Source organism: Grampus griseus, assembly GCF_964374135.1.
Source record: "Grampus griseus genome assembly, chromosome: 7".
Taxonomy (NCBI): Eukaryota; Metazoa; Chordata; class Mammalia; order Artiodactyla; family Delphinidae; genus Grampus; species Grampus griseus.
In genome coordinates this window covers 13,353,552-13,368,591 of record NC_139001.1, presented here as the reverse complement: position 1 = coordinate 13,368,591, position 15,040 = coordinate 13,353,552, and the positions used below count along the sequence as shown (strand labels likewise).

General features: G+C 40.5%; 1 protein-coding gene across 3 annotated transcripts in view; it reads right to left on the bottom strand.

Moving 5' to 3' along the window:
- Window positions 1–15,040, bottom strand: part of DOCK10 (dedicator of cytokinesis 10) — a gene marked incomplete at its 5' end in the record, with an annotated part of 280,108 nt that overhangs the window by 197,412 nt on the left and 67,656 nt on the right. Inside the window, one exon of one of the 3 annotated variants that reach the window (XM_082658290.1) lies at window positions 12,125–12,301. The exons of 1 other annotated variant lie outside the window; for it this stretch is intronic. In XM_082658290.1, the coding sequence (XP_082514416.1) occupies window positions 12,125–12,286 (162 nt within the window). Of the gene's footprint in view, window positions 1–12,124; window positions 12,302–15,040 lie in introns of those variants that run through there. One more of the 3 variants, XM_082658292.1, reaches the window with a different exon arrangement.

Sequence of the window (15,040 nt, the reverse complement as noted above, 5' to 3'; positions counted from 1 at the left end):
TTCTACACAGTAACCAGAACTCATTTTCTTTGTGTTTAATCCTTCAAGAAAAGTCAAGAGAATAGTTTGGTGTAAGAGTCCCTTATCTATTGAATGACAAAATTGTTTTCCATCCCTATATCAATTTATTCTTCTAAAATAATCAGAGACTGGATATAATTTACTATGCTACTGATGTTATTACTATTTTGCAGTTAGCATTTATGTGGTTGAACTAAAACTGTGCACCTACTCTGGCCCATTATCTCTGGATTGAGAAAGGAAGAGTATGTAGTTTAAAAGAGTGAGGGTCGGGCTTCCCTGGTGGCGCAGTGGTTGAGAGTCCGCCTGCCGATGCAGGGGACACGGGTTCGTGCCCCAGTCTGGGAAGATCCCACATGCCGCGGAGCGGCTGGGCCCGTGAGCCATGGCCGCTGAGCCTGCGCGTCCGGAGCCTGTGCTCCGCAACGGGAGAGGCCACAGCAGTGAGAGGCCCGCATACTAAAAAAAAAAAAAAAAAAAAAGAGTGAGGGTCTCATCATTTTGAGACCTGGGCAAAGGTCATTGTTCTGCCACCAACTCTTATGAGAGCTACAGATATGTCAATTTGTCTTTCTGGCTCTGGGTTTCACTTTTCAAATGAGGCAGCTGAATTCTATGATCCCCAATTCATAACATGTTATTATTTTATATAATCTACATGGAAAACTCTGAATTTTTAAGAAAAGTACCAAGCAGCTTGCCACGCTGGACACAGCAGAAGAACGCCATGGCAGAGACCTGAGTCCCTGAGTTAACAGAGACAGAAGGCAGGAGGGTGCAGTGGGGAAAGTGGGCCCACTCAGGCTGCAGGAGTGGAGAGAAAGGGGGTGAATCAGTGGGGTGGGTGTGGCTGCATAAGAGCCAGAGAAGGGAGGAGGGTGGAGTGAGGGAGGAGGGTGTCGTGGAAGGGGGAAGTGGTGTTTCTGGGTCACAGGGAAGGTGGCAGTTACGGGTTTGATAAGGGCCACACTGGGGTTGCCCTTGACTTCATCTCTAGACTGGGTAGCTTTTTCATTTTTAATTAATTAACTAATTAATTAATTTTTTAATTTATTTTGACTCATTTGCCAATCTGATAACAATATTTGTGCACCTTAGAAAAATTTTCTAGAGACAGGTGAAAAATGACAAATTTTTACTTCACCCCAAATCTTCCTATTAATAGATATTCTGGTCTCCCCTGCCCCCTCCCTATACACTTTTTTTTTTTTTTAATTTATTTTTGGCTGTGTTGGGTCTTCATTTCTGTGCGAGGGCTTTCTCTAGTTGTGGCAAGCAGGGGCCACTCTTCATTGCAGTGTGCGGGCCTCTCACTATCGCGGCCTCTCTTGCTGCGGAGTACAGGCTCCAGGCGCGCAGGCTCAGTAGTTGTGGCTCACGGACCCAGTTGCTCCGCGGCATGTGGGATCTTCCCAGACCAGGGCTTGAACCCGTGGTCCCTGCATTGGCAGGCAGATTCTCAACCACTGCACCACCAGGGAAGCCCTCCCTATACACTTTAAAGAAATTAAATGCCCTATTTTTTGTTATTTAGTTTTATTTAATTCAGAGAAACAAATGCCCATGGGAAAGCAATAGAGAACGCGCTGGTGAAAGCGGGCCGAGCCTCATGCTTCTCACCAGTCGCTGGTGTGGCAAGGGAGAGGCAGTGTGGCACCGTGGCTACAAGCAACCGCTCCGGGTTCAAATGCCAGGTCCCTACCAGATGCGTGACCCTGGCCAAGTTCGGTAACCACTAGGTATACCCGCACTGTCCACTGCAGCAGCCACTAGCCATATGTGGCTATTGAAATGTGGCTAGTGTGAATGAGGAACTGAATTTTTAATTTGAGTTCATCTTAATTAATTTTGGTTTAACTTTAAAAACTGGTACTGTAGCCAGTTAGTGGAAAACTTTAGTTTTGAAACAACTTGGCTATGTGAATTTACACTTTCAAATGTAAATTTTATGAAATCTAAATACTGCACAAGTATTTGTGATAAATATTTAATATTCCAATTGGAATGTGTGATAAGTATAAATACATACTGGATTTTGAAAACTTGGGATAAAAACAAGAAGGTAAACTATCTCATTAAAAATTGTATATTGATTATATGCCAAAATGATAAGAGTTTGGAGCTTCCCTGGTGGCGCAGTGGTTGAGAGTCTGCCTGTCGATGCAGGGAACGCGGGTTCGTGCCCCGGTCCGGGAAGATCCCACATGCTGCGGAGCGGCTGGGTCCGTGAGCTGTGGCCGCTAGCCTGCGTGTCCTGAGCCTGTGCTCCACAGTGGGAGAAGCCACAGCAGTGAGAGGCCAGCATACCTCAAAAAAATAAAAAAATAAGAGTTTGGATATACTGGGTTAAATAAAATATATTATTAATTTCATCTTTTTTTTTTTTACTTCTTAAAATATGGCTCCTAGAAAATTTTAAATTATGTGGCTTGCTGTATTTCAGTTGGGCAGAGCTGCTCTATATGCTTTAATTTCTTCCTTAATGATGTGGGAATAAAAATAATTTCCTCCAGTAGTTGTTGTGGCAATAAGAAAAGATAACTGCAAAGTTCTTAGCAAAGTGCTTGACAAATAGCTGGACGTGCTCAATCGAGAGCCGTTCTTCTGTGGACGCGATTTCCATCCTCACTTCCTCTGACTCACGAAACAGAATTTGGAGATATTCTGTGGGATATTCAGTCTGTTCTCATAAAGTGCACGAGAGCCAAGAAGGCCACTGACAGCACAGGGACCAATGGATGGCAGGAATGCTGATAATTTACCAAATGAACCCATATTTTGTTTTCACCTCACAGATTCCTACTTTTATAACTTTCACGACCTGTAAGATATGGCTTACATTCATTCATTCATTCATCAAACATTTTACTGAGTACCAATTTGTTGAAGAACCTAGATTCCATAGTTTTGCATTCTTAGGTTTCTTAATGGTTATAGACCTGTAATAAAAAAAAAAATCTGCTCACATCAGGAAACACTGAAATAGCTTTAAAATGATAAGATGCAGTCTATTCTTCATCACTAAGTTAATAACTTCAACTGTCCTTACTGAACTTAAAATGTATTATCTTTTTTCTTCTCTCTCTCACCTGATTTTCTATTTTATTATTGTGGAAGTTTTAAATTCTAAACATTTCTTTTTAAGATTTTGTATGTTTTTTCTTTGTTCCTTATTTCTAACTTTGGCATAATTTGGACACCTGGAAAGATGAAGTATTCTTTTATAAATGATCAAGGGAAAACAAAAAGAAACTAAAAGTTAAATTTTAGAAAAGTGGCAACTGATGGACAACATAGAAGAGAATCTCTAATAAACGTAGGTGTTCTTTGAAGAATCTATTCAGTAAGTATTACAGTGCTCGTGTAAATACGCTCACCTTGAATTTCCATTTCTCCACATTCTATGAAGCACAAATTAAGTTTCCTTTTAGCAGTTCAATTCTTTTTCCTAAAATAACTCTTTAAAGTATATTAAATTTGTGAACCTCTCTTAGTTTCTGAAGCAATAATAATAGCTAAAACTTACTGAGGTCTTTCTAAGTTCCAGGTACATAATAGATCCTTTATTTGTATTCACTAATTGAACTTTAAAATAACTCCATGAAATATCTCAGTAGACAGATAACAGCCCTCCAAAGTCGTCCATATCCTAAGCCCCAGAACCTGTGAATATGTTATTTACATGGCAAGGGGGAAGTAAGCTGCCGATGGAACTAAGGTGGCCAATCAGTGAACCTAGAAAAGGGGAGAGTATCCTGGATTTTCCAAGTGGGACCAGTGTCATCCACAAGGGTCCTCTGTAAGTGAAACAGGGAGGTAGGAGAGTCAGGGGTCAGAGTCAGAGAGATGTTTGACGACACTATACTGCTGACTTTGAAGATGGAATAGGTACATGAACCAAAGGTTCTTAACCCGTGGCAACAAAATAAAACTTAGGACTGGCACATGGCACTCCTCCCTCTACTCACTCTCCAGGTTTCAGCTCCCTTGTCACTTCCTTAGAGGGAGCCTTCCTTGCTTGTGCGTATGAGGTTGGATGCTCAAAGGGTATAGTCTTAAGGTAGAATGTAACTCTCATTTGAAACACTTATCACGATTACAATTTTACATTTGTTTGAGTCCTTTCTGTCTCTGCCATCAAACTGTAAGCTCCATGAAAGCAGGTCAGTGGCTGGCCTTTGCCATCTGTGCCTGTCAAAGGTAAGGGGTAGTTGTCCCTCTGTTGTCTACTGAATTTCTGATGTTTAGCTAATTAACAATCCAAATTCGTTTGACACATGTTCAATTTGTTGGACATGGTCTTAGAGAATAAAATGTATTCCAGCAGAACAAAGCAGATTATGGGAAATGAATTTCAAAACTCCTAGACTTTAGCCCCTGAGTAAATCAGCTCCCTGAGAAGAAAATATGAGAGAACAAAAGAACTATCCAGAAGAAATTTGTTGAAGCATGACAAAAATACTCTATTTGTATTTGGTTTGCCAAAAGATGCCTTTTTATCCTCAACTGTATTACTCAGTTTGCACAAGATTTCACTGTATTGAAACCTGCAACTTGGGGATAAGTTTTAAATCTACTCTTCTAGAAGGCAAAGACACAAACAAAAACAAAACAAGCATAACCAGGGTTTTTCTATATTTGATTATTTTAAAAAGTTAAGGGACTTTTTGTTACCACTTATTTGTTGAGTCGTGACTTTTTCTAGCCATAGAACTGTGTGTTTCTACTTGTAATAAACTGTTTCTTAATCTTCACATTATGGTCTCCCCTCAAACAGTTATACCTACTAAAAGCATAATCTTCTACATGTTCTTATAATATATATTTTTAACAATAATATAAATATCTATTTATATCTATCTATAGTTGAATTTGCTAATTGTTTTTGGTATAAGTTTCTACTCCCATATACCTGATTTTCTGCTTTTCTTTATCACTGTGGTGGTTTTCAATTTTAAACATTTTAGATTTTGAATATTTTGTCTTTGTTCCTTATCATTTCTAAATATGTGTTATTTGGAGAACTAGAAAGTTGCCAGATTATTTGGACAAGATGATACCAGATGTAATTTGAATCTAGTATGGCTTTGCCTCAAAGATTTGTGTTGCTAACTACGAAGCCTCAGTCACATTCAATTAATTCTTATACCCATGGAGAAGCCGTTCAATTCATTTATCCATTTTCTGTGGCTTTGAGATTCAGTGCAAATTCAGTGCCCAAGGAAAAATAACTGCCAACGACTCCCTGTGCTTTTAAGTTCCACGTTACACCCATCTATCTACGGCAAACCATTTCAAATCAGGCTCCATTTCACAAGCTTCCTTTCTCTGGGGAATCTTACATTAGTATATCCAAAATTCAAACTCACTAAAATGAAATAAGAACATTTTCTCAGGATTGAGAATGTTTGGAAGTTGTTTCCTCCACATGCATAAAGCAGAAACTGGGCAAAACATGTTAAAATCCCTTTGGTGATGATAAAGTTTTATTAAATTGGAATATTTATTGTAGAGTAAGAAGAGAGATTATTTTATTTCCTTTGAAGTAGCTCCCATAGTATATTTCTCTCTGGTCCTGATTTTATTCATAGGACATAAATGTAAACAAATGTGTGTTCCAAAGAGATGGCATCATTAGTTTCATAAATAATTGATGTCCTTCATTTAGCTTCCTTCCTTATCTTAGGTTCTCAGAGAACTTGATCAGGAAGGAAGGACTATTCTGCCTATTCTACATGAGGGGACACAGATGTGGAGATTTACTGAAGATCAAAAAGCTAATCAAGTGCCTCCCTGGTGGCGCAGTGGTTGAGAGTCCGCCTGCCGATGCAGGGGACACGGGTTCGTGCCCTGGTCCGGGAAGATCCCACATGCCGCGGAGCGCTAGGCCTGTGAGCCATGGCCACTGAACCCGCGCGTCCGGAGCCTGTGCTCCGCAATGGGAGAGGCCACAACAATGAGATGCCCACGTACCAAAAAAAAAAAAGCTAATCAAGTAGAAGCTTGACAGTTCACTCATGGGCCCTCTCTTCTGGCCACACTCACTATACCACCCTTTTGGGGTAGACATGGAGCAAATACAGTAAAACCCTAGTGGAAACTACCTCCCCACATCGCTGATGAGTCACCCAATGGATAATGAACTCTCACTGGGACAGTGACCTACAGTGCATCTCTGGTACTGTAAAGTTAGCTCCTTACCTGCAAGATTTTGTCCTTGTATAATGCTCACTAATTTACAAAGTGATTCCATAAAAATAAACATTCTGATGCTTCTAACAGACAGAATAGAGAGTAGTCCCCATTTCACAAACCCAGACAAATGAATCAGCATGTCTGGGTGATATGGGCTTTTAAGTGATGGCTTGAGACTCAGACACTGGGCCTTCTGACTCCAAATCTAAGATTCATCATTGAATCACGACCATTCTCAGACCCTCAGGTGAACAAAACGTGCCCAGGAAAAACCCAAGTTCCTTTACACCTAGTTAGGCAGAGACCAAGTACACTGCAGAAATCAAATAAGTTAAAAAAAAAAAAAAAGAGAAGTTTCCATTTTGGTTGAGCCCACAGCATTCACCAGAGTGGGGTTGGCAAACTTTTCCTGTAAAAGGCCAGATGGTAAATATTTTAGGTTTGGGGGCCATATATGGTCTCTGTTGCATAGTGGTCTTCTTTTTCTTCCTTTTTTGTTTTGTTTTACACAACTTAAAAGTTGTGGAAACCATTCTGAGTTCACAGGGCATACAAAAACAGACTGTGGGCGGAACTGGACCCATATACCATAGTTCATCAGAGCCCTGGACCTGGCAACCACCAAAGGATGACTTGTAATGCAGATCTTCAGGCGTACCTGAAGTTCCCTGGCTTTGAAATGTTTATCCTATAAGTGCACATCCTTGACTCACAGAAGAGAGTTCACCTCCCCGACTCACCACAAGTTAGGCTATTTTTATTTTCCTCTGTCTTCAACCAAAATTAAAAGACAAAGCCATGTTTCGCATGCTATCTGCACTAGATCCCTGGCATTCACAAATGTAAATATCACGGTTTCTACTATTTCAGAGACACCCCCAAATGCTCATGGATTTTAAAAACATTTCACTTTTAAGATTCTAAAATTGTGCTTGGGAGTTGGGCATATAGTGAGAGAGACCAGCAGCCTGCCTAGCACTTGCTTCTTGTCCTCCTCCTATTTTATCTCTACCCTGCATCATATAAATCGATAAATGCTCTTGGGGTGGGGGGGCAGGGAGGGGAAGAGGAAATAGGCCTTAAAATAGAAGCCAACTTCCAGGGTTGGTGATTGGTAAATTACATCAGAAATTTATAGACATTCCTCAGAAAACAGCAGATCTCCATAAATTAAATTAGTGTCTGAGGCCTTCAACAAAATATGCTATAAAGGATGTAAGAAAAACTAATTCATGAAAAGGTTTCTGTTAATTCTCCCATCAGAGCAAAAATTTTTGAAGAGACAAACTAGAGCTTTGAAGGAATTTCCTCATTTTCTCCCAGTTAAATTTGGCTGCATTTTAATAGGCATTGTAATAGTCTCAGATGGTAGGATTCATGTGTCCCTTGCAAAGGCAAAGGGCCTACAATGATTTATTTTGATGTGTACCAAGTGTCTCCACTTTGGACTATGCAGCTAAACTATAATCAGTGCCAGCCCAAAGCTGATCTCTATATGAAGACTCAGGACCTGGACTCAGCAATGAGATTCTCTGATATAACGATGACTTGAGTACAAAAGCCTTTTGCAGAACATTCAAACCCTTGTATTTATTGTAGTAGCTGTCTTCATTCTTAACTTATTCCTGGACATTTCAATGAAGAGTTAGGAAGGCAGCTTTAACAGTTGAACTTTTCAAGTTGGTGTCAGTTGCTTAAAGATTTCAAATCATTGATGATACTGAACTTTTAGTCTATAAAAGCAATGGTGCTGGGCACCACTGGGGTATAAAGCCAACTTAGTTCCTGCCTACATGGGGTTTTCCACCTACCAGTGGGATAAAAAAAAATATGAATAATAAGGTAAATAAACAAGTTCAATGAAATAGCTAAAGATATGATTAACTACAAATGGATTGACACACTATAAGTATTATAGGAAATTAGAGGAGAGATCATGTATTCATTCATCAATCATTAATTGGTATTTATACAGTGCCAAGCGTTATATCTTCTCTGTAGACTCTTCTTTGGGACTCTGAGCTATATATCCAATTTCCTATTTGCAACCTCCATGTATAGACCTCACAGGCATTTCAAACTTAACATGTCTTACAGTGAACTTAGATTAGCTTGCCAAATCTTCCCCTGCAGCCTTCCCCTTCTGAATGGCAACTCAGTCCTCTGGTCGTGCAGGCCAAAAAACAAACAAACAAACAAAACAAAACCAAAATACCATACAGTCATCCCTCATTCCTCCCTTTCTCTCACTCTTTGTGTTCAATTTGTAAGCAAACTCTACTGGTCCTACTTTTAAAATATATCCGAATCAACCCACTTCTCACAACCTCAGCAACTACCATCCGCGTCTTTAGCTGGGATCATCGCAATAGCTTCCTGACTAATGGTCTCCCTGCTTCCACCCTGGACCCCTGGCAGCCATAGATCCTGTTACTGCCCTGCTCAAGGCTATCCAAATTAACAAACCTATAGTTAACACAGCACTTACTACCCACTAGGCACTGTTCTAAGCTCTTTACAAGTAGTAACTGAATTCTCACAATAGCCCTACACGGTAGGTCCTGTGACTCTCTGCGTTTCATCAGTGAAGAAATGCAGGCGCACTTAGGACAAGTCAAGACCACACAGCTAGTGAAGGGCAGACACAGGACTCAAACCTCGACATTCTGGCTCCACAGCCCACGCTCCTAACTTCTGTGCCTGCTCCCTCCAACGGCGTCCCTTCTCACTCTCAGAAAAAGCCCACATCTTCATGATGGCCCGCCAAGCCTCACATGACCTGTCCCCTGTTCCCTCCACGACGTCCTTCTACTGCCTTCTCCTTGGCTCACTCAGCCACATTGGCCTCCTCACTGGTCCTCAAACACCCCAAGCTTCTTCCCGTATCAGGGACTTTCACCCTGGCTGGTCCTTCTGCCTGAGCCATTTCCGACTCAATCTTCACCTCCTTCAGGTCTTTCCCTCAAATGTCACTTTTTCAGTTAGGATGACCTCGATCCTTCTTATTGATAATCTTAATAACATATCTAGACATGATTCCAAGCACTGAACATTCTTACCTCATTGAACCCTCACAACAGCTCTGGGTTGAGGGAACTATTATCTCCACCTTATAGAGGAGGAAAAGAGCACAGAGTAGTCAAAAAGTATACAGAAGGTCACACAGCCGATAAGGGATGAATTCAGGTTTGCAACCTAGAGTCTCTGGCTCTAGAGCCTGTGTTCTTACACACACACCCACACACGACCAATATACAAAATGTGGTGACTAGTGGTTGATGGGAAAGTAAGAGAATAAAAAATCAGTTTGCTCAGAAGCTTGTAGCCAGAGTGAGAAGGCGATTAGCATATCAGGTTAAAGGAGGATGCAAGGTAGGGGGTTTAGATGATCAGTTTCCAGAGCGCCGTTTCTCAGAGCGTCATCCACCACACTCCTCCATCGGAATCTCAGAATCTGAGATTCTCAGAAACACTCAGGGGGTGTTTGCTAACAGTGCAGATTCCTCAGCTCCACTCCAGACATTCTTATGTAGAGTCATTGGGGCCAGGAGCCCAAGGATTAGCATAAATAAGAACTCCTGGATGGACCTAGAGATTGTCATACGGAGTGAAGTAAGTCAGACAAAGACAAATGTCATGTGATATTGCTTATATGTGGAATCTAAAAAAAGGGTACAAATGAACTTCTCTACAAAACAGAAACAGAGTTACAGAATCTGTAGAAAACAAACTTATGGTTACCAGTGGGTAAGGGGGCGGGGAGGGATAAACTGGAAGATTGGGACTGACACTACTATATATAAAATAGATAACTAATAAGGACCTACTGTAGAGCACAGGGAACTCTACTCAATACTCTGTAATGTCCTATATGGGAAAATAATCTTAAAAAGAGTGCAAATAGGTATATGTATAACAGATTCACTTTGCTGTACACCTGAAACTAATACAACATTGTAAATCAACTATATTCCAATAAAAATTTAAAAACATAAAGAACTCCTAGGTGATTTTGAAACACATTCAAGGTTTCAAACCACCATCTTGGAAAATAGGAAATCGTTTCATTGACTTAAACTAGGACACTAAGCGTCACAACCCTAATATAGTAATTCCATAATGAGATCTTCAAAATATACAAGCACAGTAAAATTTTGCCACTTAGGGCGGGGATCTTGGATGGGCTTGTTCATTGGTGGATTCCAAGTACCTAGAACAGTGGTTGGCCGATAGTGCATCGGCAACAAATAGTTGTGGAGTGTGTGAAGCTTCAAGCGGCACAGAGGAAACTTTCAAGTTGCACAATAACTTTCTATGAGCGTATTTTACTCTGAGTGGTCCAACATTTCCATCAGACTTCTCATAAAAATTCACGCTTCTCAGTTTTATCATTATTTCCTTAGAGACATGAACAGAGTGAAAAAGTATATTGGCTTTTGGAATAATTGATCGAAGTGTGACCTGAGGCTCTGGCGTTTGGCAGCTGTGTGATATAAACAAGGTATTCGATCTTTCTGAACCTGTTTTCCTCATCAATAAATCCATCATCACCTCATTTAATGTCAGTAAAGGTATCCTATGAATTAAAAGGATCTTTGAAAAAAACAGGGCATTGTTATTAAGTGAATGTATTATTTTTTATTTCTCAATTACTTTGAAAAACAGTTTTAGGGGCAAATTTCTAGCTGCAAAATTTTATAGTCTAATTAGTAAAATTAGGAAAACTGACTGCTTTAATGACTGAGCTGGCATGAGTAATACACATAGCTATAGAATGTGTTACTGCTATTAAGAGTTAAACTTGGAGCACAAATGTGTCAAATCCTTTTAAATTTAATTTGTGAAAACTTATGGGAAAATGAGTATGAAAATATTCCCACTGTTTCCTCTTAGAGATCGTCATAGCCCAACAGTTGAAGAACAGTCTTGCCCTTTTGAAAACCAGATATTGATTTGTTGGAGAAATTGGCATAGAATGTTATAGCTTAGTATTCTGTCACTCAAAGGCATAGCCCAAGCCAAATGACTTTCACTTAAAAACTTTTAGTGTAACAGGTATTTATCATTCATTATTTACTGCATCCTTGATATCTGAACATTGAAATCTAAGAGAAAAAAGTCGATTGTGCTGAAACCACGCAGACTTCAACGCCTCCCCAATTTTGGAAACTTTAGCACACGACTTCCATCCCAACGTTGAATTTCAGTGACTAGGCAAATCTCTCCCTGAACCTAAAGTAAGGAGAGACTAACCTCTACTTTACTCTTGCTGATCAAACAGATACACAAAGAAGGAGTAACACTATTATAATTAAAGCACAGACAAAAATGTAATTTGACAAGTGGCAAGAAACAGCTTTCTAATTAAAACACCATGCATTCCACAAAATTCTCAAAAACTTCATTCTGATTTTATGTGTAAGTTAAGCATTTTGGAAAGGCATTTCCACAGCAGCATTGGAAATAAAGGCCTCAAATACTTTGAAGTTAGAGATCTAACTACCAACATTTACACAACTCGATGGGTTACATGTGATATAAAAATATCTATCTGGGGCTCTACTTTCAAATTTGTTATAAAATAAAATCCACTTAATTAAACAAGACTTCAAAATTTTCTGTTTCTGCACAAAAGTTAATAACAGCATACAAAATGTTAGGCAGAAGACAGTTTCTCAGAGACCAATAAACTGCACATTTTCATGACAGATCTAAGAGAAAGAAAACCAGTTCTCTGAATAATACAGGAAACAATTTTGAAAGATTCTCCCCAAACAGGAAAGCACAGTAGTAAAGTCTAGGTCACACATTTCTTTATCTAAAGCTGAAAACCCAAACCTCGAATGGCAACCTCATTTCTATAATAACAGTTTCATCAACGGAGGCTGCTCTGCCACAGATACCATACCATTATGATGAGGGTTCTGGGTCTACTCATTTCATCGTCACTTTCCAGAGGCAAAATTTCATGGGATGGTTCCTCCTGGCGTCGTCTACAAATGTGTGGACAGCTCCTCTGGACCACAGAACGAAAAGCCTGAAGCAGAACAATGCTGGCAGTGCAGCCCATCGCTGCATCCTGGAGCCCACAAAATAACTTCTATGTTGATGCTATGTTTGAAAACAGTGGCTCCTTGTCCCTGAAAACAGCCTACATTGCAGCTGCAGCGAGCTCACTCTCCAATCACTTCCTTGAGCTCTGATCATCTGATCACTGCCAAATAGCTTGGATGCAGAGATGGGAAAGATTTGATCCACTGAAACTGAACACGCTCAGGGATATTAGAGCATTTCGCTCAGACAGCATTGCTCAGTTCATTTCAAGAGCATGTTTCCTGTTCATTACAGTGATTCTCTTCGATTCTGGTTTCAGAGGTCTGAATAAATATATCTTTCCCTCTCAGACACTTAAACAAATCACTCTTTTTCACATTAAACAACTGAAAAATTGACTTCACACTAACATTTTTTTTTTAAGGTAAATGAGTGTCATACAAAGAGTGACATGATTGTTTTCAAATGTGAAAACTTCCAGAAGTAAACTTTATTAGACACCTTACTAAGTGACTGGGGTTTTACTTATCAGAGCTCAGAAGTTCCAGAAATGAAATGGGCTCATCTGAAACATGCAGTCCGCTGAATCAAAACGATTTATCAAAAGTATGCACGCATTAACCAAACCCATGTGAGTGACACCAGTGTTCCCCCTGTGATTTCCTCTCAATAGCATGCTTGTTCTGTTCCCACACATGCAGTTCTGCAGCCTAATACATTTTTATATTTACACAGGCGGTTCGCAGGGCTGAAAATATCTCTATTACTGAGGTCAGGCAGGGAGCTCCACCAAGCTGACCTCTTCGGAAAAGCAGCTGTACAGCATTTTCACATCCTATCAGTAAGAATTCAAGGCTTCAGGAAGGACTTTGAGGTCTTTGGTAGTTAGGAGTCTAGGACTCCCTGACTCCTGTGAGACTAGTGACTTAGGAGGGAACCGGAGAGATGCTTAGAAGTCACGTGACCTGCCTGGAATGGCCTCAAGATCTAATGGTATACTCTAAGAGAATAGGACAGCAAGGGATGCTTGCACCAAAAATATCTCGTGGAAAATAGATTTTGCTCACAAATGAAGAAACTACGAAATCCCCAGTAGGATTTTTCAATGTCGAGATCTTTCCGTTTAGCTAATCCTTTTGGTGTAACTCTTGGAGATTCAAAAATGTTTTCTTTGGTTTCTGGGCTCCGCAGAGCAGAGGGTGTTGCAGGAAGTTTGGAGGTTTGTTTTGCTCTAAGGTGTGACCCCAGTAAAGTGGTTTTCGCAGAGGCATCTAGCAGAAGGCTCAATTAGGCATTAATTGCTCCGTCATCTGTCACAACACAGCCTCGTTTTAATTGGTATGTTTGCCAGAGAAGTAAAACACTTTTTTTTCTTTTAAGAGGTACTGGCTCCCAGTAGTTTTTCATCTCCCTATGTTTTCAGCAAACATATTTTAGTGCGGCTGGAAAAAGAAGAAAAAAATGCTAATGATGCTGGCAAGTCCCTGAACTCCCTCCGGACCTTTGTCAGAGTGCCCGGGTGCTAATCTAAACCATTTTTTTTACTCCAAACAACTAGGGCATTTACAGAAGAGAGGTTACAATTTAGCCTGTCTGGCTTGTGTATTGAATATCTATATAAATGGTGTCCACCAGAGACAAAGCATGGAGTGGGTTTCCATGATTATGAATGTGTCTTTTCAAACGGGATTGCTCCTCGGGGCTCCCTGGATGTCGGTGCTCACCCTGTCCACCCACTCCCGTACCCCATGACCTATCACTCTCCAACCATTATCTCGGGTTCTGGTCATCTGCTCATGACCGAACAGCTCGAATGCAGCAAGACACTGACTGGAGGTGCTTAAACACTCCAGCAACTCCTGTGGGGAACAGGAAAGGGAAGGTGGATCCCTCAGTTGCACACCACGGGCTTGGCAGGGAAGAGGCAGTTTGATACCAAATTCCTTTCTAGCCACCTCTCGCTAAGTCTGGCTAACCTCTAGGGTGGCTTTTGGAGTCAGATGTTTTGGCAGATGACAAAGTCTTGGGGGGAAAAAGCGATGTGCTTTCTAGCTATTAGAGTCCTGCTCTATTCATCGATCCCTGTTCTGCCTCTGAGGAATTCATCCCTGTTATTGATGGACTGCTATTGTGGACAGAGTCTCAAAATTCTCTCTCTCTCTCTCTCTCTCTCTCCCTCAACTTCCATCATCAAGGAAAGGGAACCTCCAAGAATTAGTTTCTTGTGAATTCATGACACACTACAGTTACCCAATGGACAAGAGACCGGAAGAATGAAAATCAGAGAATAATAGCTGGACATACAGTCCAGCGTTTTATGAAAATTTTCAAACGTGCAGCAAAATTGCAAGAAAGGGATCAGATTCTGGGCACTAAGTTTGAAATAGTAAATTAAGCTGGAGGTGCGGTAGGGTGGGGGAAGAGATAGAAATCAACCCACAGACATAAGGGACCTTTTTTCCCTCACATTTGGCATAGATGTTGACACACAGGAAATAGTAAAAAAGGAAGAATCAACTCCCCACAGGTGTCTGCCATTTTCTTTGAAGTATTAATAAAATGAATCATTAACTTGGCCTTCAAGCATTAAATGTGCACCGAACACTATTGCTGACAGCAGTACGTTATCTTAGAAAACAAACATGCCCTCAGATGCAAATACTGTAATTGAGAAATGAAGTACGTATGTTTCCTTCCCTTCTTCCCAAAGTCCAAGTGAAGTGACCACAGAGCGGCATAAAAGGGAACATATTAATGACAGTGAGAAAGT